Source organism: Anomaloglossus baeobatrachus, chromosome 4, assembly GCF_048569485.1.
Source record: "Anomaloglossus baeobatrachus isolate aAnoBae1 chromosome 4, aAnoBae1.hap1, whole genome shotgun sequence".
NCBI classification, from domain to species: domain Eukaryota; kingdom Metazoa; phylum Chordata; class Amphibia; order Anura; family Aromobatidae; genus Anomaloglossus; species Anomaloglossus baeobatrachus.
Genome location: NC_134356.1, coordinates 693,336,996 through 693,355,240, shown reverse-complemented (window position 1 = coordinate 693,355,240; position 18,245 = coordinate 693,336,996). Strand labels below are relative to the sequence as shown.

At 40.5% G+C, this 18,245-nt stretch overlaps 1 protein-coding gene across 1 annotated transcript; it reads right to left on the bottom strand.

Moving 5' to 3' along the window:
• Positions 1-14,413: 14,413 nt before the first annotated feature.
• Positions 14,414-17,430, bottom strand: LOC142302986 (olfactory receptor 10A7-like). The gene is made up of 2 exons (XM_075344087.1): positions 17,302-17,430; positions 14,414-15,331 (listed from the first exon to the last, which is right to left on the bottom strand). The coding sequence occupies exons 1-2, from the start codon at positions 17,428-17,430 to the stop codon at positions 14,414-14,416; spliced, it is 1,047 nt and encodes a 348-aa protein (XP_075200202.1).
• Between the last annotated feature and the right edge of the window lie 815 nt (positions 17,431-18,245).

Here is an 18,245-nt window from a genome sequence, read left to right as displayed (position 1 = left end):
CTACGTGGCTGCGGCTTTTGTGGTGTTGTGGTGTGGGCTTTGAGGGCCCCACACCGGCAGGTTTAGCAAGGAAAGATGGATCTATCCCCGCTCCGGGATCTGCCGCCCGTTTGGGCCTGGTACTCCCTAGCAGTCTCCTTACTTCCCACTCTGTGCTCTCTCTCTAGCTGGAGATGGGTTTCGGGTAGCACTCCTAGTTGACCGTTCTCCCCCGTCGGTAGCCACTGCGCGGACGCTGTCAGACTACAGCAGCCCAGGGGAAGGGGTCAGCTCTCCTCGGAGCTCCCTGGACTCTGCTCTGAACCGGCTCACATCTGGGACCTTCACTGCTGCTCCTGTCTGAGCTCCACTTTCCTGCTCCTCACTCCTCCACACTCTGCTGCAGACTGTTTACTCCTCCTTCTCTTTTCCCTTTTGTGCCTGCCTATGCCACCTAGCAACCAGACTCTCTTACCACACCCCTTGAGAGGAGATGGAGGCTTTTGGCCCCCTCCACTATTCCAGTGGAGGTGAAGGCTTTTCCCCCTCCTGGGATCCCCAGGGGTCCTCTCAAAGGTACATGTGTGAGACCTGATCACTATGCGCCTGTGTAGTCACACCTCGGTCAGCCTTCTGGATTACCTGTATTGTACTGTCCCCAGCATGGGTGCAGTACTCAGTGGTGCCTGACCAGGTCAGGGGCGCCACATATTATCTCTGGGGAGGCTTTGTTTGCCCCCACTGCTCTCAGCCAAAATTATTTGACAGTGTCTGGTGTTATTTATTTCTTTTTTGATTTTAATCATATTTTTTAGCATATTTTTTCTTACAGCAATATGATCTAATGAAAATAATTTTCCATCATCTGCCGCATCATATATGACGTAACATCACTGAAAAATACAAACCCTTTCCCCTCATGCCTATGGACAAAATTAGATTTGTTTGTAGCATTTGAAACCACAAGCAGCAAACAACATGAATATATTGAACATCATGCTATATGGTAATATAGGGCCATATATTTATTCATATGTATTTGTGTTTACATGTTTGTAAAAATACTTTTTTATATATGCTCTTAATGCATTGATGGTGATACATGATTATTTATATACAGTACATCCATGGGCACACATTGGCATATGGGAGCAGGTATATATAGGTGTGTATGTGTGTATGTGCATGTGTATTTGTGTGTATATGTATGTGTGTATGTATATATATATATATATATGTATATATGTATATATGTATGTATGTGTATATGTATATATGTATATATGTGTGTGTGTGTATGCATGTATGTACGTGTATGAGTGTGTATATATGTACTTTAATGCATTATAATGTTTCTAATGAATAAGTGAAGATAAGTGCATGATAGCAAAGAACGCATACTCCATATAGGCTTCAGATGACTTATGTACTGGTAATGTATTTGAATTTTGCAATGAAGGGTTAATTACCGCAAACCCTGGTGGCGCTGCACGCGTGCCCGGCGCTCTCCCCTGCCCCCTGTGGATGCTGCTGCTGTCTGGCGGCGTCGCATGCGTGCTGGACACATCAGGAGTCACAGCGCCTGTGCGGCGTCAGGAGAGGAGCTGCGGCCCACGGGGATAATGGGACATCACCACGCATGCGTCTAACAACGCACCACCATTGGTTATAACACCTGAGGCGGGCTATATGAATGACGGCAGTGGAATCAGCTTCTGTGCCATTCCCTGATGAAGCTGTGAATGTGAAATGCGCATTGGAGGCATATGAGGTCGCACTGAATTGCTGCATACATGACATGGGTAAATAAGAATCAAGTCATAGAAATTTGCAGGCTATGAGATTTGGCTAGATACGGATCGGTGATCCACAAATCCTTATGGGAGATGTTAGAATTCCATCCACAGTGCATTTAGATTGTTTCAGTGGAGCACCTGTTGCTTGTTAGCAGGACTGTCACTGGAGTATAATGCATGGAGTAACTGTTGCTTGTTAGCAGGACTGTCACTGGAGTATAATGCATGGAGTAACTGTTGCTTGTTAGCAGGACTGTCACTGGAGTATAATGCATGGAGTAACTGTTGCTTGTTAGCAGGACTGTCACTGGAGTATAATGCATGGAGTAACTGTTGCTTGTTAGCAGGACTGTCACTGGAGTATAATGCATGGAGTAACTGTTGCTTGTTAGCAGGACTGTCACTGGAGTATAATGTATGGAGTAACTGTTGCTTGTTAGCAGGACTGTCACTGGAGTATAATGCATGGAGTAACTGTTGCTTGTTAGCAGGACTGTCACTGGAGTATAATGCATGGAGTAACTGTTGCTTGTTAGCAGGACTGTCACTGGAGTATAATACATGGAGCACCTGTTGCTTGTTAGCAGGACTGTCACTGGAGTATAATACATGGAGTACCTGTTGCTTGTTAGCAGGACTGTCACTGGAGTATAATACATGGAGCACCTGTTGCTTGTTAGCAGGACTGTCACTGGAGTATAATGCATGGAGTAACTGTTGCTTGTTAGCAGGACTGTCACTGGAGTATAATGTATGGAGTAACTGTTGCTTGTTAGCAGGACTGTCACTGGAGTATAATGCATGGAGTAACTGTTGCTTGTTAGCAGGACTGTCACTGGAGTATAATGCATGGAGTAACTGTTGCTTGTTAGCAGGACTGTCACTGGAGTATAATGCATGGAGTAACTGTTGCTTGTTAGCAGGACTGTCACTGGAGTATAATGCATGGAGTAACTGTTGCTTGTTAGCAGGACTGTCACTGGAGTATAATGCATGGAGTAACTGTTGCTTGTTAGCAGGACTGTCACTGGAGTATAATACATGGAGTACCTGTTGCTTGTTAGCAGGACTGTCACTGGAGTATAATACATGGAGTACCTGTTGCTTGTTAGCAGGACTGTCACTGGAGTATAATGCATGGAGTAACTGTTGCTTGTTAGCAGGACTGTCACTGGAGTATAATGCATGGAGTAACTGTTGCTTGTTAGCAGGACTGTCACTGGAGTATAATGCATGGAGTAACTGTTGCTTGTTAGCAGGACTGTCACTGGAGTATAATGCATGGAGTAACTGTTGCTTGTTAGCAGGACTGTCACTGGAGTATAATACATGGAGTACCTGTTGCTTGTTAGCAGGACTGTCACTGGAGTATAATACATGGAGTACCTGTTGCTTGTTAGCAGGACTGTCACTGGAGTATAATGCATGGAGTAACTGTTGCTTGTTAGCAGGACTGTCACTGGAGTATAATACATGGAGTACCTGTTGCTTGTTAGCAGGACTGTCACTGGAGTATAATACATGGAGTACCTGTTGCTTGTTAGCAGGACTGTCACTGGAGTATAATGCATGGAGTAACTGTTGCTTGTTAGCAGGACTGTCACTGGAGTATAATGCATGGAGTAACTGTTGCTTGTTAGCAGGACTGTCACTGGAGTATAATGCATGGAGTAACTGTTGCTTGTTAGCAGGACTGTCACTGGAGTATAATGCATGGAGTAACTGTTGCTTGTTAGCAGGACTGTCACTGGAGTATAATGCATGGAGTAACTGTTGCTTGTTAGCAGGACTGTCACTGGAGTATAATGCATGGAGTAACTGTTGCTTGTTAGCAGGACTGTCACTTGAGTATAATGCATGGAGTAACTGTTGCTTGTTAGCAGGACTGTCACTGGAGTATAATGCATGGAGTAACTGTTGCTTGTTAGCAGGACTGTCACTTGAGTATAATGCATGGAGTAACTGTTGCTTGTTAGCAGGACTGTCACTGGAGTATAATGCATGGAGTAACTGTTGCTTGTTAGCAGGACTGTCACTGGAGTATAATGCATGGAGTAACTGTTGCTTGTTAGCAGGACTGTCACTTGAGTATAATGCATGGAGTAACTGTTGCTTGTTAGCAGGACTGTCACTGGAGTATAATGCATGGAGTAACTGTTGCTTGTTAGCAGGACTGTCACTGGAGTATAATGCATGGAGTAACTGTTGCTTGTTAGCAGGACTGTCACTGGAGTATAATGCATGGAGTAACTGTTGCTTGTTAGCAGGACTGTCACTGGAGTATAATGCATGGAGTAACTGTTGCTTGTTAGCAGGACTGTCACTGGAGTATAATGCATGGAGTAACTGTTGCTTGTTAGCAGGACTGTCACTTGAGTATAATGCATGGAGTAACTGTTGCTTGTTAGCAGGACTGTCACTGGAGTATAATGCATGGAGTAACTGTTGCTTGTTAGCAGGACTGTCACTGGAGTATAATGCATGGAGTAACTGTTGCTTGTTAGCAGGACTGTCACTGGAGTATAATGCATGGAGTAACTGTTGCTTGTTAGCAGGACTGTCACTGGAGTATAATGCATGGAGTAACTGTTGCTTGTTAGCAGGACTGTCACTGGAGTATAATGCATGGAGTAACTGTTGCTTGTTAGCAGAACTGTCACTGGAGTATAATGCATGGAGTAACTGTTGCTTGTTAGCAGGACTGTCACTGGAGTATAATGCATGGAGTAACTGTTGCTTGTTAGCAGGACTGTCACTGGAGTATAATGCATGGAGTAACTGTTGCTTGTTAGCAGGACTGTCACTGGAGTATAATGTATGGAGTAACTGTTGCTTGTTAGCAGGACTGTCACTGGAGTATAATGCATGGAGTAACTGTTGCTTGTTAGCAGGACTGTCACTGGAGTATAATACATGGAGTAACTGTTGCTTGTTAGCAGGACTGTCACTGGAGTATAATGCATGGAGTAACTGTTGCTTGTTAGCAGGACTGTCACTGGAGTATAATGTATGGAGTAACTGTTGCTTGTTAGCAGGACTGTCACTGGAGTATAATGTATGGAGTAACTGTTGCTTGTTAGCAGGACTGTCACTGGAGTATAATGCATGGAGTAACTGTTGCTTGTTAGCAGGACTGTCACTGGAGTATAATGCATGGAGTAACTGTTGCTTGTTAGCAGGACTGTCACTGGAGTATAATGCATGGAGTAACTGTTGCTTGTTAGCAGGACTGTCACTGGAGTATAATGCATGGAGTAACTGTTGCTTGTTAGCAGGACTGTCACTGGAGTATAATGCATGGAGTAACTGTTGCTTGTTAGCAGGACTGTCACTTGAGTATAATGCATGGAGTAACTGTTGCTTGTTAGCAGGACTGTCACTGGAGTATAATGCATGGAGTAACTGTTGCTTGTTAGCAGGACTGTCACTGGAGTATAATGCATGGAGTAACTGTTGCTTGTTAGCAGGACTGTCACTGGAGTATAATGCATGGAGTAACTGTTGCTTGTTAGCAGGACTGTCACTGGAGTATAATGCATGGAGTAACTGTTGCTTGTTAGCAGGACTGTCACTGGAGTATAATGCATGGAGCACCTGTTGCTTGTTAGCAGGACTGTCACTGGAGTATAATGCATGGAGTAACTGTTGCTTGTTAGCAGGACTGTCACTGGAGTATAATGCATGGAGTAACTGCTTGTTAGCAGGACTGTCACTGGAGTATAATGCATGGAGCACCTGTTGCTTGTTAGCAGGACTGTCACTGGAGTATAATGCATGGAGTAACTGTTGCTTGTTAGCAGGACTGTCACTGGAGTATAATGCATGGAGTAACTGTTGCTTGTTAGCAGGACTGTCACTGGAGTATAATGCATGGAGTAACTGTTGCTTGTTAGCAGGACTGTCACTGGAGTATAATGCATGGAGTAACTGTTGCTTGTTAGCAGGACTGTCACTGGAGTATAATGTATGGAGTAACTGTTGCTTGTTAGCAGGACTGTCACTGGAGTATAATGCATGGAGTAACTGTTGCTTGTTAGCAGGACTGTCACTGGAGTATAATACATGGAGTAACTGTTGCTTGTTAGCAGGACTGTCACTGGAGTATAATGCATGGAGTAACTGTTGCTTGTTAGCAGGACTGTCACTGGAGTATAATGTATGGAGTAACTGTTGCTTGTTAGCAGGACTGTCACTGGAGTATAATGTATGGAGTAACTGTTGCTTGTTAGCAGGACTGTCACTGGAGTATAATGCATGGAGTAACTGTTGCTTGTTAGCAGGACTGTCACTGGAGTATAATGCATGGAGTAACTGTTGCTTGTTAGCAGGACTGTCACTGGAGTATAATGCATGGAGTAACTGTTGCTTGTTAGCAGGACTGTCACTGGAGTATAATGCATGGAGTAACTGTTGCTTGTTAGCAGGACTGTCACTGGAGTATAATGCATGGAGTAACTGTTGCTTGTTAGCAGGACTGTCACTGGAGTATAATGCATGGAGTAACTGTTGCTTGTTAGCAGGACTGTCACTGGAGTATAATGTATGAAGTTAACTGTTTGCTTCGCTCAGGTGCCTGAATGACAGTAGATAAATAAAATCGCAGTAACTACTAAGATGCAAATCTGCTAGCTCATTATACTCTCACTGTCTAAACTGCTAAGGGTTGTTAGCGCATTCTCTATGAACTAGTGTTATGGTAATGAAGGAGCAACCCTTTGCTTTGCACTGGTGTTTGAGCGGCAGCAGTTAAATAAAAGCGCAGTAACCATCATGATCTAAAATCACCAATTTATATAGAATACTACTGCTGTTCAACTGCCAAGTGCTGTTGGCAAGCACAGGTGTTCACTGATCCACGAACTAGTGCGAATGGGTCTAAAACAAAATGGTGGATTAACCCCTTGTGTGCAAAAGTAGTGAAACATTAAATATACCAGTTATCCTTGTTGCACATTAATGATCTAAATAGCCTTTATTGTAATTAACATAACTGGAAGCCTGGAAATTCACAATACATGTTGAGAATTAAATTAAAAATTATGGGATTTGTTTGATTCAATGGGAATTTTTTCTGCAGCATAATGTGTGAACCTGTCTTTTCTTGGACCATGACTCATTGTTTGAGATCTTACATGTGCTTTTTTATGATGGTTGTAAATTGCTCTTTTTACTCTTAATAAAAACATACTTTTTGATATTTGCAAAAAAAATACATGGTTGCATTCAAGACTCCCCCCTTTTTTCTTTGTGTTCAACACTCTCCCAAAGATGTAGAAAAAATTGCAAGCCAGTACATATTATAAAATGTATTGCCAATATGGCTGTCTGTTGGAAAGAAAATTATGCTGAAAATAAAGATTAAAGTTCACTTGCTCATATAAACAAAGATAAGAATGCCCAGAAGGGATATAAATATATAAATAAGAGGGCAGTGATAACACAACTTCCCTCACGAAGAAGCCCTAGGCGAAACGGCCGTCAGGGTATTTGTCCTTCCATCCACTTCCAGTATGGTATTTGGCAGTCAGGCATCTGTCCTTATTTGACTGCTTGTGCATCCTGCTCTTTCCTCCCTGTATTTATCTTTGGCTGGCACTTTTTTCATGCATCTTTTTATCCAGTACTTCTTTTTGGACAGGATAATCTTTCTTAAATGAATTGTATTATCAATGCCCTCTTATTTATATCCCTTCTGGGCATTCATATCTTTGTTTATATGGGCAAGTGAACTTTAATCTTTATTTTCAGCATAATTTTCTTTCCAAAAGACAGCCATATTGCCAATAAATTTTATAATATGTACTGGCTTGCAATTTTTTCTACATCTATGGGAGAGTGCAATATTTATTTGTTATCCTGAGGCTCTATAAACCACTTTTTGTTCTTCTTTTTCTTCCCTTGGGCTATGCAATATTTTCCCCTGGGATTGTGCAATACTCTATGGGAGATTTTCTTGCTTGTAGCATGCTATTTATTCCTCCCCTTTTTTCTGCACATTTACAAACTATAATCTAAAGTGAGTATCAGTGGTTTTCTGTGTTACACACATATGTGAAGTCAAGTGGTGTTTGGAAGGTCTGTTTATTGGCAGAGATCCCCTTCATTTGTTCTATTTTCTCACAAAACTGTTTTTTTTAAAAAAAATGTCTTTTTAAGGTTTTCAATAAAATAAATTGATTTTATCTTTTGCTAGCTACTCTGGTTACTTCATTGGTATATCTATCATGCAGTAGCAACAGCTCAACGGGAGGACTCGGTTCCCTTGCCAACAGCACCTTATGTGTCAGTCAAGACTGACACAGAAGGCAGTTTGGAGCATTCAGCAGACTCCGAACCTGACGAGGAAGAGCCCTCATCCACATATGTCCTCTTCAACCCCACTCAGTCAGCGGAATTAATCCACCACCTGCCAGATCCCGAAATTAACCCTATGCGATTTTATAGGATAATGCTACAGGTCCATCAGTTGTATTCAGTTGCTCAGAAGGATCTTGTTAATCTCACCAAGGTAAAAGCAGGAGACTATTTAACCACCCCCTTTATTGAAGGTCTGCAAACAGACCTTAAGGACATGGTGATGTCCACTCGACCCCAGATCATAAATCTTCCTGCCAAAGATGATATCCTGGTTGTTAAAAGTTTTAAGGAAAGCCTGGTAAAGCATTCAGCCCCGAAATCTAAAAATAATTCCCCAGCACTGGTGTATACTAACACACCAGCGCAGCCCTTACCACAGCCCATGCCCCAACAAGGCCCAAACCCTGTATACGTACCTCCAAACCAACAGTGGCAGTAAAAATACTGCCCTATGCAGCAGCAGTCACAGTTCTTTCAGCCACAGTGTATTCAACAGCAACCAAACCCTATTGTGAATCTGTACCGGTCCAATAGTAGATCCATTAAGCATTGTGGCAACAATCAACAAACCCAACAAAGCCAGTATTTGATCTGTTGGCATTGTGGCCAGCCCGGTCACTATCAAAGAGAGTGCCGAACCCCACAATCCAAAGGGAAGGCCAACCAGATTTTGCAGTGATGGTCAGTTCAAACCTGGGATTTTCTACATCTGTAACTTTAGATGTTGCAGGGGCCCCTATTAAATTCATGGTGGACACTGTGGCGGACAATTCTATTGTTAAAATATCTGATATACCACCTGATCACACCCTGCTCCTTTCTGATGATGTCCTTACCCTGGTGGGGGTAGATGGATTACTCTGACCATTCCTCTACTGGCAGACCTTTCCCAGAAATTTACAACCAGCTTGTGTTGTCAAAAACCTGTCCAGTCAATTTACTAAAATCTGATTTGTTGAATAAATTAAAGGCCGCCATAAATTATGATGAAGAAGGAGGTATTACTCTCACCCTGACTAAACTAAATTCCCCAGAAGGGTGTGAGGAGACTTGCCTCTTATGGGCACTCCCCACTGTGATGCTCTCTATGCCATTTGCAGGTGAATCTGATGTAGACCATCCAGAGCTTTAAACAGTCCCTGATAAATTATGGTCAAAAGGGCCTGATGATGTGGGTAAACTCTCTGTAGATCCAGTAATGATCCACCTTAAGCCAGGTATGCCTCTTCCCAGAGTATCACAATATCCCTTGAAATTAGCCCAAGAAGCGGGTCTCCAAGGCCCAAATTGACAGTTTGTTACAAAGCGGAGCACTAATATGCTGTGTTTCCCCTTGCAATTCACCCCTTTATCCGGTCAAAAAGAAATCAGCCTCAAGAGATCCCCTCCACGACACCACCTATTTCAAGATCTCAGAGCTGTTAATGCATCCATAGAGTTAGAGATACCTGTTGTACCCAACCCACATACTCTGTTGTCTAACATTCCCAGTGAGTGGTTTACTGTGGTCAATTTGACAAATTTATTTTTCAGTGTATCTCTGCACCCAGACTGCCAGTATTTTTTTAATTGGTTTTCTTTTTTTTTTTATAGATACAGTATATACTGTATGAACCGTGTTGTCTATTGTAAGGTTTCAAAATTCCTCAGCAGTGTATGGGTTATATCCATTGGTTATTTTAATTAAGTTTTATAATAATATATTGTCTGCTGTTTTATTTTTCTTTTAAAGAGTAATAGTATAAAACTGTGTGAATTTTGCCAAATTGGTACATAAAAAACAAAACAAAAACAAAAAATAATGGGGGAAGAAGTAATCTATTATATTTTTCCAGCAGTAGACGGCGCAGAAGACATATTGGATAGGCTTTGAAGCTGGCCTTTCCTTTGCAACAGTTATATTTACTGGACTACTATCAAATAAGTCTGTTATAAGAATGATCTAATGCATTTTTTTTAGTTTTTGTTTTTATAGATGGAATAAGATGCTGGTCGATTCTGTACTGGATATGTTACGGTTTACACAACATGAGGTAATCTAAATGTGAACCACTTCCTCCCCTCCTATTAGTACAGGAGTCAGTGATGTATTAATGCCCTCTCTAGATGGGTAGAACAGAAGTAGGTAAGATGGTAAAATGTGTATATAGGATGTAGACCATTCCTGTTGTTAAATGATCTAGGTATGCTGAAGATTAAGTCTAGATCTGAGCTGACAGAATTGGATGGAGATCCCCGTACAGGTGCAGCTGACCAAGAAGCAGTGAATGGGCCTGGAGTTGAGGAGTCCTTTACCAATGCAGACGGACCATACCTCGGTGGCACCTGTCACGTCAGTGACTTCTGTCACTCCTTGTGTTCTTAAATCCCTACAGGAACAAACAAATCAACAAGAAATGGAGTGTAAGACGCAAGGAGCCAGCTGACTGAGGAAGGTCTGTGGATAAAGGGCGGTAAGCTTTCTCTGACATAAGATCTCTTCCTCTTGATGGCCCAGGTAACCTATGGACTAAAATCTGTGTAAGACAGATATCAGTGTGCGCTTTGCTGACACCAGGGTTTTGTACCCAGGTGGGCAGACTCACCCAGTCTTGTAAAACACGTCCTTAAAACAATGTGAGAAAAAAACTGTAAAGAGTCGCAAGAATCACCCTGCACCTGCTCCACCCATTTTAGAGACTGCAAACTGATTATAGATGTATATTATGAGCAGGTTTTATGCAAGTCTGTGCGTGTTGTGCAGATATCTTTCCAGGTTTGGTCAGAAACATTCAAGTGCGCAAAACAACGTCATTGCTAAAAATCCATATAATGCAAGTGGTATGTAAAAAAACAACAAACTAACAAGTTGTGAACCAATGAGTGTTTTGTTTCTCTTTAGTAATAAACAGGTCTCTATGTAAAATGTTTTTTGGATTAGCACAAGGCATGTAAAATTTTTATATGATTGACTAAATAATGTAATAAACAAGTGTATTTTCTAATTCCAGATCCTAACTCAGAGTTAGTAGTATATGGTTTTCAGTCAGGAGATTAAATAATCCTAAAATAACTAGCAAAAAAGAGCCATGAGTCAAGATTAGATGAGTTGATCCAGCTTCTCCCAACCACAGAAATTTCAATAAAGCTCAATGGCAGGACAACATGGATTCATGCCTCGCATTGCAGAAGGATCGATCCACCGAAGCTGCACTGAGCATCTTGCTTGTTTTTATCCTTTTCAAAAGACCTGTACAGTCCCACACCATTATTGCCAAAACAGTTAAAAGAGAGGATTTAGAGAACCTTGAGACATGGGAAAGTCCAACTACAAAGGGTGAGGACTTCAATCCGTAGCGGGGGGGGGATGCAGAAAGCTTGGGCCATCCTGCTCTGCAGATTCCAATCCCCAGTTGCCTAGTTGTACCTGGCTGGACACAAAAATGGGGCAAAGCCCATGTCATTTTTTTTTAATCATTTCATGAAATTCATGAGATAATTTAAAAAAGGCCTTCCCTATATTTTTAGTTCCCAGCAGGGTACAAATAGGCAGCTGAGGGTTGGGGGTAGCCCGTACCTGCCTGCTGTACCTGGCTAGCATACAAAAATATGGCGAAGCCCATGTCATTTTTTAAAAAAAATTTTTGGCAAAAAACTTTTTTTCCATTGCCAGTGAAGGTAACACAAAGCAGGTTAGCAGCCAGGAGCTGCTTAGATTACCCTTACCTAGCAATACAGAAACTGCAGCAGGAGCACACACATTTTTGTTTAATTATTTATTTAAATAATTAAAAATAAATGGGCTTCCCTGTATTTTGATTACCTGACAGCACAGTACTGTAAAAATATATAAATCATTAAAAAAATGACATAGCTCTCCGTGGTATTTTTGATTCTTAGCGCAGTAAAGCAGACAGCTACGGGCAGCCACCCCTACCCCCATCTGCCTGGCGTTGTCTGGCTGGCAATCAAAATACAGGGAAGCCCATTCACTTTTTTATTTAAAAAAATAAAAAAAAATTGCATGGGCTCCAGCCATATTTTGATCGCCAGTCAGGTAAAGCCAGGCAGCTGGGGGGTGGGATTCTCTGCAGCCCGCAGCCACCCTTGGAAGTGGCGCATTGTTTCTTAGCGCCATTTCCAGGTGCTTTAACTGGCTCGTCAAGCGACCGTGATGGCAGTGGCTCGCTGGGTAATAAAGGGGTTAATAATAATAATTTATTCATTTATATAGCACTATTAATTCCATAGCACTTAATACCAGCTTTGTATTCTCAGATGGTACTAAGCACGAAATTCATGGAGTCATGCCAAATAATACATGGCCACCATGAATTTCTAGTAAATAGTAAAAAAATTACAACACAAAGAATTTTTTTTATTAGAAATAAAACAAAAAACATTTAGAGACTATCTTTATTATATAAAAATCCTTAGTCCAACGTAATCCACAGGGACAGCCATGTTAGCTTCATCACTGTGCACAGACAGTGTCTATACACAGTGAGAAGCAAAGAGCAAAGTCAACTCTGCTTCATCTTGTGCACAGACAGTGTCAATACACAATGAGAAATAAAGTGCAAAGTCAACTCTGCTTCATCTTGTGCACAGACAGTCTATACACATTGAGAAGCACAGAGAGCCATGTCAGGTCTGCTACATCGCTCTGCTCAGAGCGATGAAGCAGATGCTGACAGTGACGGGATGATTGCACTTGCGTCTCGCATTGCATCACCCCACTTTGCCGACAGCAGCGCCTCAGCTGTGAAAATATATGCAGCTGACCTGCTGCCATCGGGACATTGTGTGCTGTGATGCGATGACACGGACCTGTGATAACGTCATACTCACATTACCAGTCTGTAGCCAATGAGGTAATACAACATTCACACGTGACTGGTCACATGGGTATGACATCACATTCACGGCAGGTCCTTTTAGCCAGAGGTGCTTACTGGGGGGAACAGCAATGATCACACGGACGTGTTAGCAGAAGCACTGGGAGGCAGAGTCTGCAGGACGCGTTGTTGGACCTGTAAGTATGATCATAATTTTTTTTAATAACATGCTTTTTTTAACAGCTTCTGGACCCGAATGGTTACATGAACTGTAACACGAACATCCCAGAAAGCTCATGTTCGGGGTTGTGTGCACGAACTCCATGTGTTCGGTACGGACACCAAACTACAGTTTGGGTTCGCCCATCCCTACTTCTGATGCTTAGGAAACTACTGCCCGGGGCTCTCACTTTGGCTCACATTCTTTGGTTCGTCCTGGTCACCTTCCTGAAATGTAAACTCAGGTCCATAGTGCTAGGTGTCCTGTCTCAGGACCCATCTTTAGTTACTCACTCTGTACATCGGTCAATCCTCTCTCTCCATATTCTAGATCATGTTGTCTTCTCTTAGGTCTCCTCTGACATCAGGGGCAATCACATCATGTGGCTCTGCTAGTCAGACAATAGGTCCATCACTACTTTACAATGGGTCCTATCTGCCTTCCTGACCAGAAAACCAGAAACCGTCACTGTCCTGTCAGTCTAGCCCCTCTCACTCTGGGCTAGACCCAAACATTACCTCCATCTCTCACCATTGTCAGGTAATACACACTTCAACATTAATAACGTATTTCACATTTCACATTCCACATTACAATGGTGTCTTCAAGGGGAACATGGGCAGTATGTTCGTCTTCTTACAATCACTTTATCTTTTAGTCTTTTAATCTTAATTATTAAATGTCACCAACCTAATTCTCCCCACTTATTATCAGGTTTCAGGTTACTTTGTGCATGGACAAAAACCTGCAACTCAGTGCTGGGGACAGTAAGAGTTCATGTTTATTGATGACTTCATAGCAGGAACTCATCATTGAATCAGGCTCACTGCTAATAATTTATACACAGCTTTCATGTAATTTTAGCACCAACCAGCAACTACAAGAATTAATACAAAAAAAATCAGATTTTAAATTATTTTGCTTTCCCTGCCTATAACTCCACTCATCCCTTTAGCCATGCTCCAGGACTGCAATGTTATTCCACTTCCTATAACTTAATCCTTTTAGGCTTCTCAAACAAAATGTAAGTAAATTCCATCTTATTTTTGAGCTCTAGGCAAAGGTGTCTGGTTCCAGGCTTAGAAGGAAAACCATCATACATTTATTAGTAAGGTATAATACGATTTTCACAAGCAGAAAATTTAGATCAGTCACCCATAAGCATCAAGCTATGCATGTGGTCTTGGTTGATCCAAAATCTTAAAAAGTCCAATTCGTACAAATCCCTTCCTCATTCTTGCATATTAGACATATTTTAATTTATGAAATGCTTCTTTAAAATCCTTGTTCCTCAGAGTGTATATAATAGGATTAAGCAGTGGAGTCAGCACAGTATAAATCAGAGATAAGACCTTTCTCATGGTCAGGGCTTGTCCTTTTGTTGGAAACATATAAACAATAAATAATGTCCCGTAAAGCATGGAAACCACAATGAGGTGGGAGCTGCAGGTGGAGAAGGCTTTATGTCTTCCGGTGGTAGATGGGATCTTCAGAATGGTGATGACAATACACCCATAGGATATCACAATTACTATAAAAGGTCCTATAACAACAAAAAATCCCAATATAAGTACCTGAATATGAAATATGGATATATCAGAGCAGGAGAGCTGCAGAATAGGTTCTAAGTCACAGTAGAAATGGTCAATAATATGTGGTCCACAGTAATACAAAAAAAACATAGGAATGATATCAATTAAGGCTATAATAAAAACAATTAACCAAATTATTATGACAGACAACACACAAAACATCTGGTTCATGATGGCGTTATAACGAAGGGGGTTACAGATGGCCAAATATCGGTCGTAGGACATCACCGACAGGAGAAAACATTCTGAGGTCTCTGACATAACAAAGAAAAAAAACTGGAAAATGCAACCGATGAGAGTCACCGAACTTCCCCCATACAGTACAGTAAGGAGAAGGGTGGGGACAATGTCTGTAGTCAGCAGGATGTCACACAACGACAGCTGGGTAATGAAGAAGTACATGGGGGACTGGAGGGATTTACTCAGTAGATATAAAGCAATGATTAGAAAATTCCCGGAAATAGTTGCCCAATAAATGAGGACCAGTAATAAGAAGAATGGGATGCTGAAATTCTGAAGATTTGAAAATCCTAGAAAAAAAACTGAGGTGATGTTATTTGTAAGAATCGTCTAGAAAAAATGGAAAAGAAAGTTAGCAATGGTGAAAAACAGTTATAATGGAATCCTATTGAAGAAAAGAGAAAAAAATGTAAAAATAAAAGTTCATTGCAGCACAATTGACATACATTATTATACATATTAGTATCAGGCTCATATCTCTCCAAAAATCTGCTAAACTCCTTCAAACTTTTATTTGGATTATGACTTGAGTTTTTGCATTATCTTTTTAGGTTATTTACAAATTTTATGCCACCAAAGTAGTAACTCAGGTATGCAAAATTTGGGTTTGTGATAATTGTTTTAAATCCAATGACTGGTTCTTATGTTTTTTTATCCCCTAATTTAAAAAAAAAAACAAAAACAAAAAAAACACATCTATCACACTATTATTTACAAAATACTGAACATTCATTCTTCAACTTTATTGGACCTTAATTCTTGAGCTCTTTCCTTTTCTATTCAAAACTTCTCTTGATACTTTTTTTTCTTAGGGAAGGCCTGCAGATCTCTGTGAAGCATCCGGCAGTCATCACCCATAATCTTCACCTTCCATCAACCTTTGTATCATCATTGCATCTCCTTGAGAGCTTGATGAAATCTTTCTCCTTTTTCTTTGCTAACACTAAGGTTTTTAGGAAAGTCATTGAAATGGGAATGTAAAAAATGTAACTTGAAATTCATCAGACAACCCAAGGCTTAGAAATTTTTCAGCGTGTTCTCCTCGATGGACTTTAATTAATTCTTGACTTCTTTAAAAGAATCCCAAGCCTTTTTCTCAACAGCTTTCATTTTTGTTTCAAACACATTTTCCTTCATGAGTTTGCGAATATCCAGACCAACAAAAATGTCTTTCTTCAGTTTTACTTTGGAAAGTCCCTGAAACTTGGTACACAGGTATTTAAAAGTCTCTCTTTTTTTCAGTAGAGCTTTCACAAACTGATTCATGAGTCCAAGCTTAATGCGGAGGGGTGGCCGGAGAACTTTAGTGGGATCAACTAAACTTTCCATAACTATTTCCTTGAGTAACGGTTGCAAAGATGTTCTTGTTGCCCCATATTTTTTGCTCCAGTGATGAGTCCTATCCCAGTTGTCTCATTCAGACAAAAAGCATGGGTACTTCACTTGTTCTCTTCGCTGCACAAGGATGAAGGAGAAAACTTTCAGATCACCATATATTGACAATTCTTAATCATCATAGTTAAGGTTCTTGAGAATGTCTAAATTCTCATAGATTTCCTTCAAGTGCCTAGATTGCCCTAAAGGCACCATTGTGCATTTGCGGCTTTCAGAATATTTGTGGATAAATCAATAAAGAGTCTCCACTCACTCACTTTATATTCAGTGTTACATTTTTCCATCAACCCAGGAACATCACTGCAATATACTAGAGCACCGTAAAAAGAGGAAGAAAAAAATAGGCCACTGCAGTACAAAGACTGGAGTGGAGCCGTACTTACAGACCTGCTATATAGCCGTCATTGGATTTGATTAGCAACTCCAGGTGTTTCTCAGCCTGCAGCACAGTCACTGTTCAGAAGAACCCAAGTAAAGGAAGAAAGGCGGCATCTCACCATGAGGTTTTTCAGCTTTATTCAAAGCATGTGTATTACAGCATGTGGGGGAGAGGGGAGTGTGGGAGCGACACTAGAGCACAGTCTTGAGAAAAGTTTAGAGGAAATTAATTTTAGAACCATATGGAATTCTCCTCTTTAGGAAGACTATGGAGTCAACTATTGTGAAAATAATTTATATTATGACATTTTTTTTGATATTTTTACTCAGTTCAGAGATGGAAAATGTTTAAAAATCACCTCTTTCTTTTAAAGCAAAAATTACCCCTGCAGACCTGTGTAATGGAGGACATCAGAATGAGGATAGGAAAGATCAATGTACTACAAAATTAAATAAAAGCTTCATCTTACAAAACAAGTTAAAAACAATACAAATAGCTCTTAACCAAATCTAAAAACCTTTCTTACATGAAGTTCTTCTGTTTTGTCCATTTGTAAGTCTGTTTCATAGTATTTAGATAATCTATTTGAATTAGGAAGTAAGAAGGTGAGAACATTATTAAAACTGTAAACAGAATCATGCAGTGTAACAGTCATTTTCACGTATCCAGAAATCCAGTCCTTTACTAACTACATTTATAGGGTTTTAGCAGCTCCACAGGGAGCTCCTTGACGCTCCCCGGAGCTGCTGCACAAGACTTCTCCACTGAGACTTAATGTATATGGATTTTTTTTATGTTTTGGTAAGTGACACAAAATAATATTAATACAATAAAAATAGAGAAACAGACATAAACTTAGTTTACACAAATAGATCATATTTTGAGTTAAAGTTAAAAAATTCAAATTTTTTTTAATGAAAGCATTGCAAAATTTTAATTATATCCCTGATATAAAAAGACATCTAAATTGTTGATATCAAATCCTATTTTTTTTAGTCTAGGTTTAGTACATACTCAAAACTTTATATATATATATATATATATATATATATATATATATATATATATATATATATATACAGTTAGGTCCAGAAATATTTGGACAGTGACACAATTTTCGCGAGTTGGGCTCTCCATGCCACCACATTGGATTTGAAATGAAACCTCTACAACAGAATTCAAGTGCAGATTGTAACGTTTAATTTGAAGGTTTGAACAAAAATATCTGATAGAAATTGTAGGAATTGTACACATTTCTTTACAAACACTCCACATTTTAGGAGGTCAAAAGTAATTGGACAAATAAACCAAACCCAAACAAAATATTTTTATTTTCAATATTTTGTTGCAAATCCTTTGGAGGCAATCACTGCCTTAAGTCTGGAACCCATGGACATCACCAAACGCTGGGTTTCCTCCTTCTTAATGCTTTGCCAGGCCTTTACAGCCGCAGCCTTCAGGTCTTGCTTA

Bases quoted from the DNA above. Each gene is read 5' to 3' on its own strand.
- LOC142302986 (XM_075344087.1), bottom strand. From the start codon at position 17,430: ATGACTGTTACACTGCATGATTCTGTTTACAGTTTTAATAATGTTCTC. The intron at 15,332-17,301 runs GTAAGAAAGGTT...CATTTTTTCTAG, and splicing joins ACAAAACAGAAGAACTTCAT to ACGATTCTTACAAATAACAT.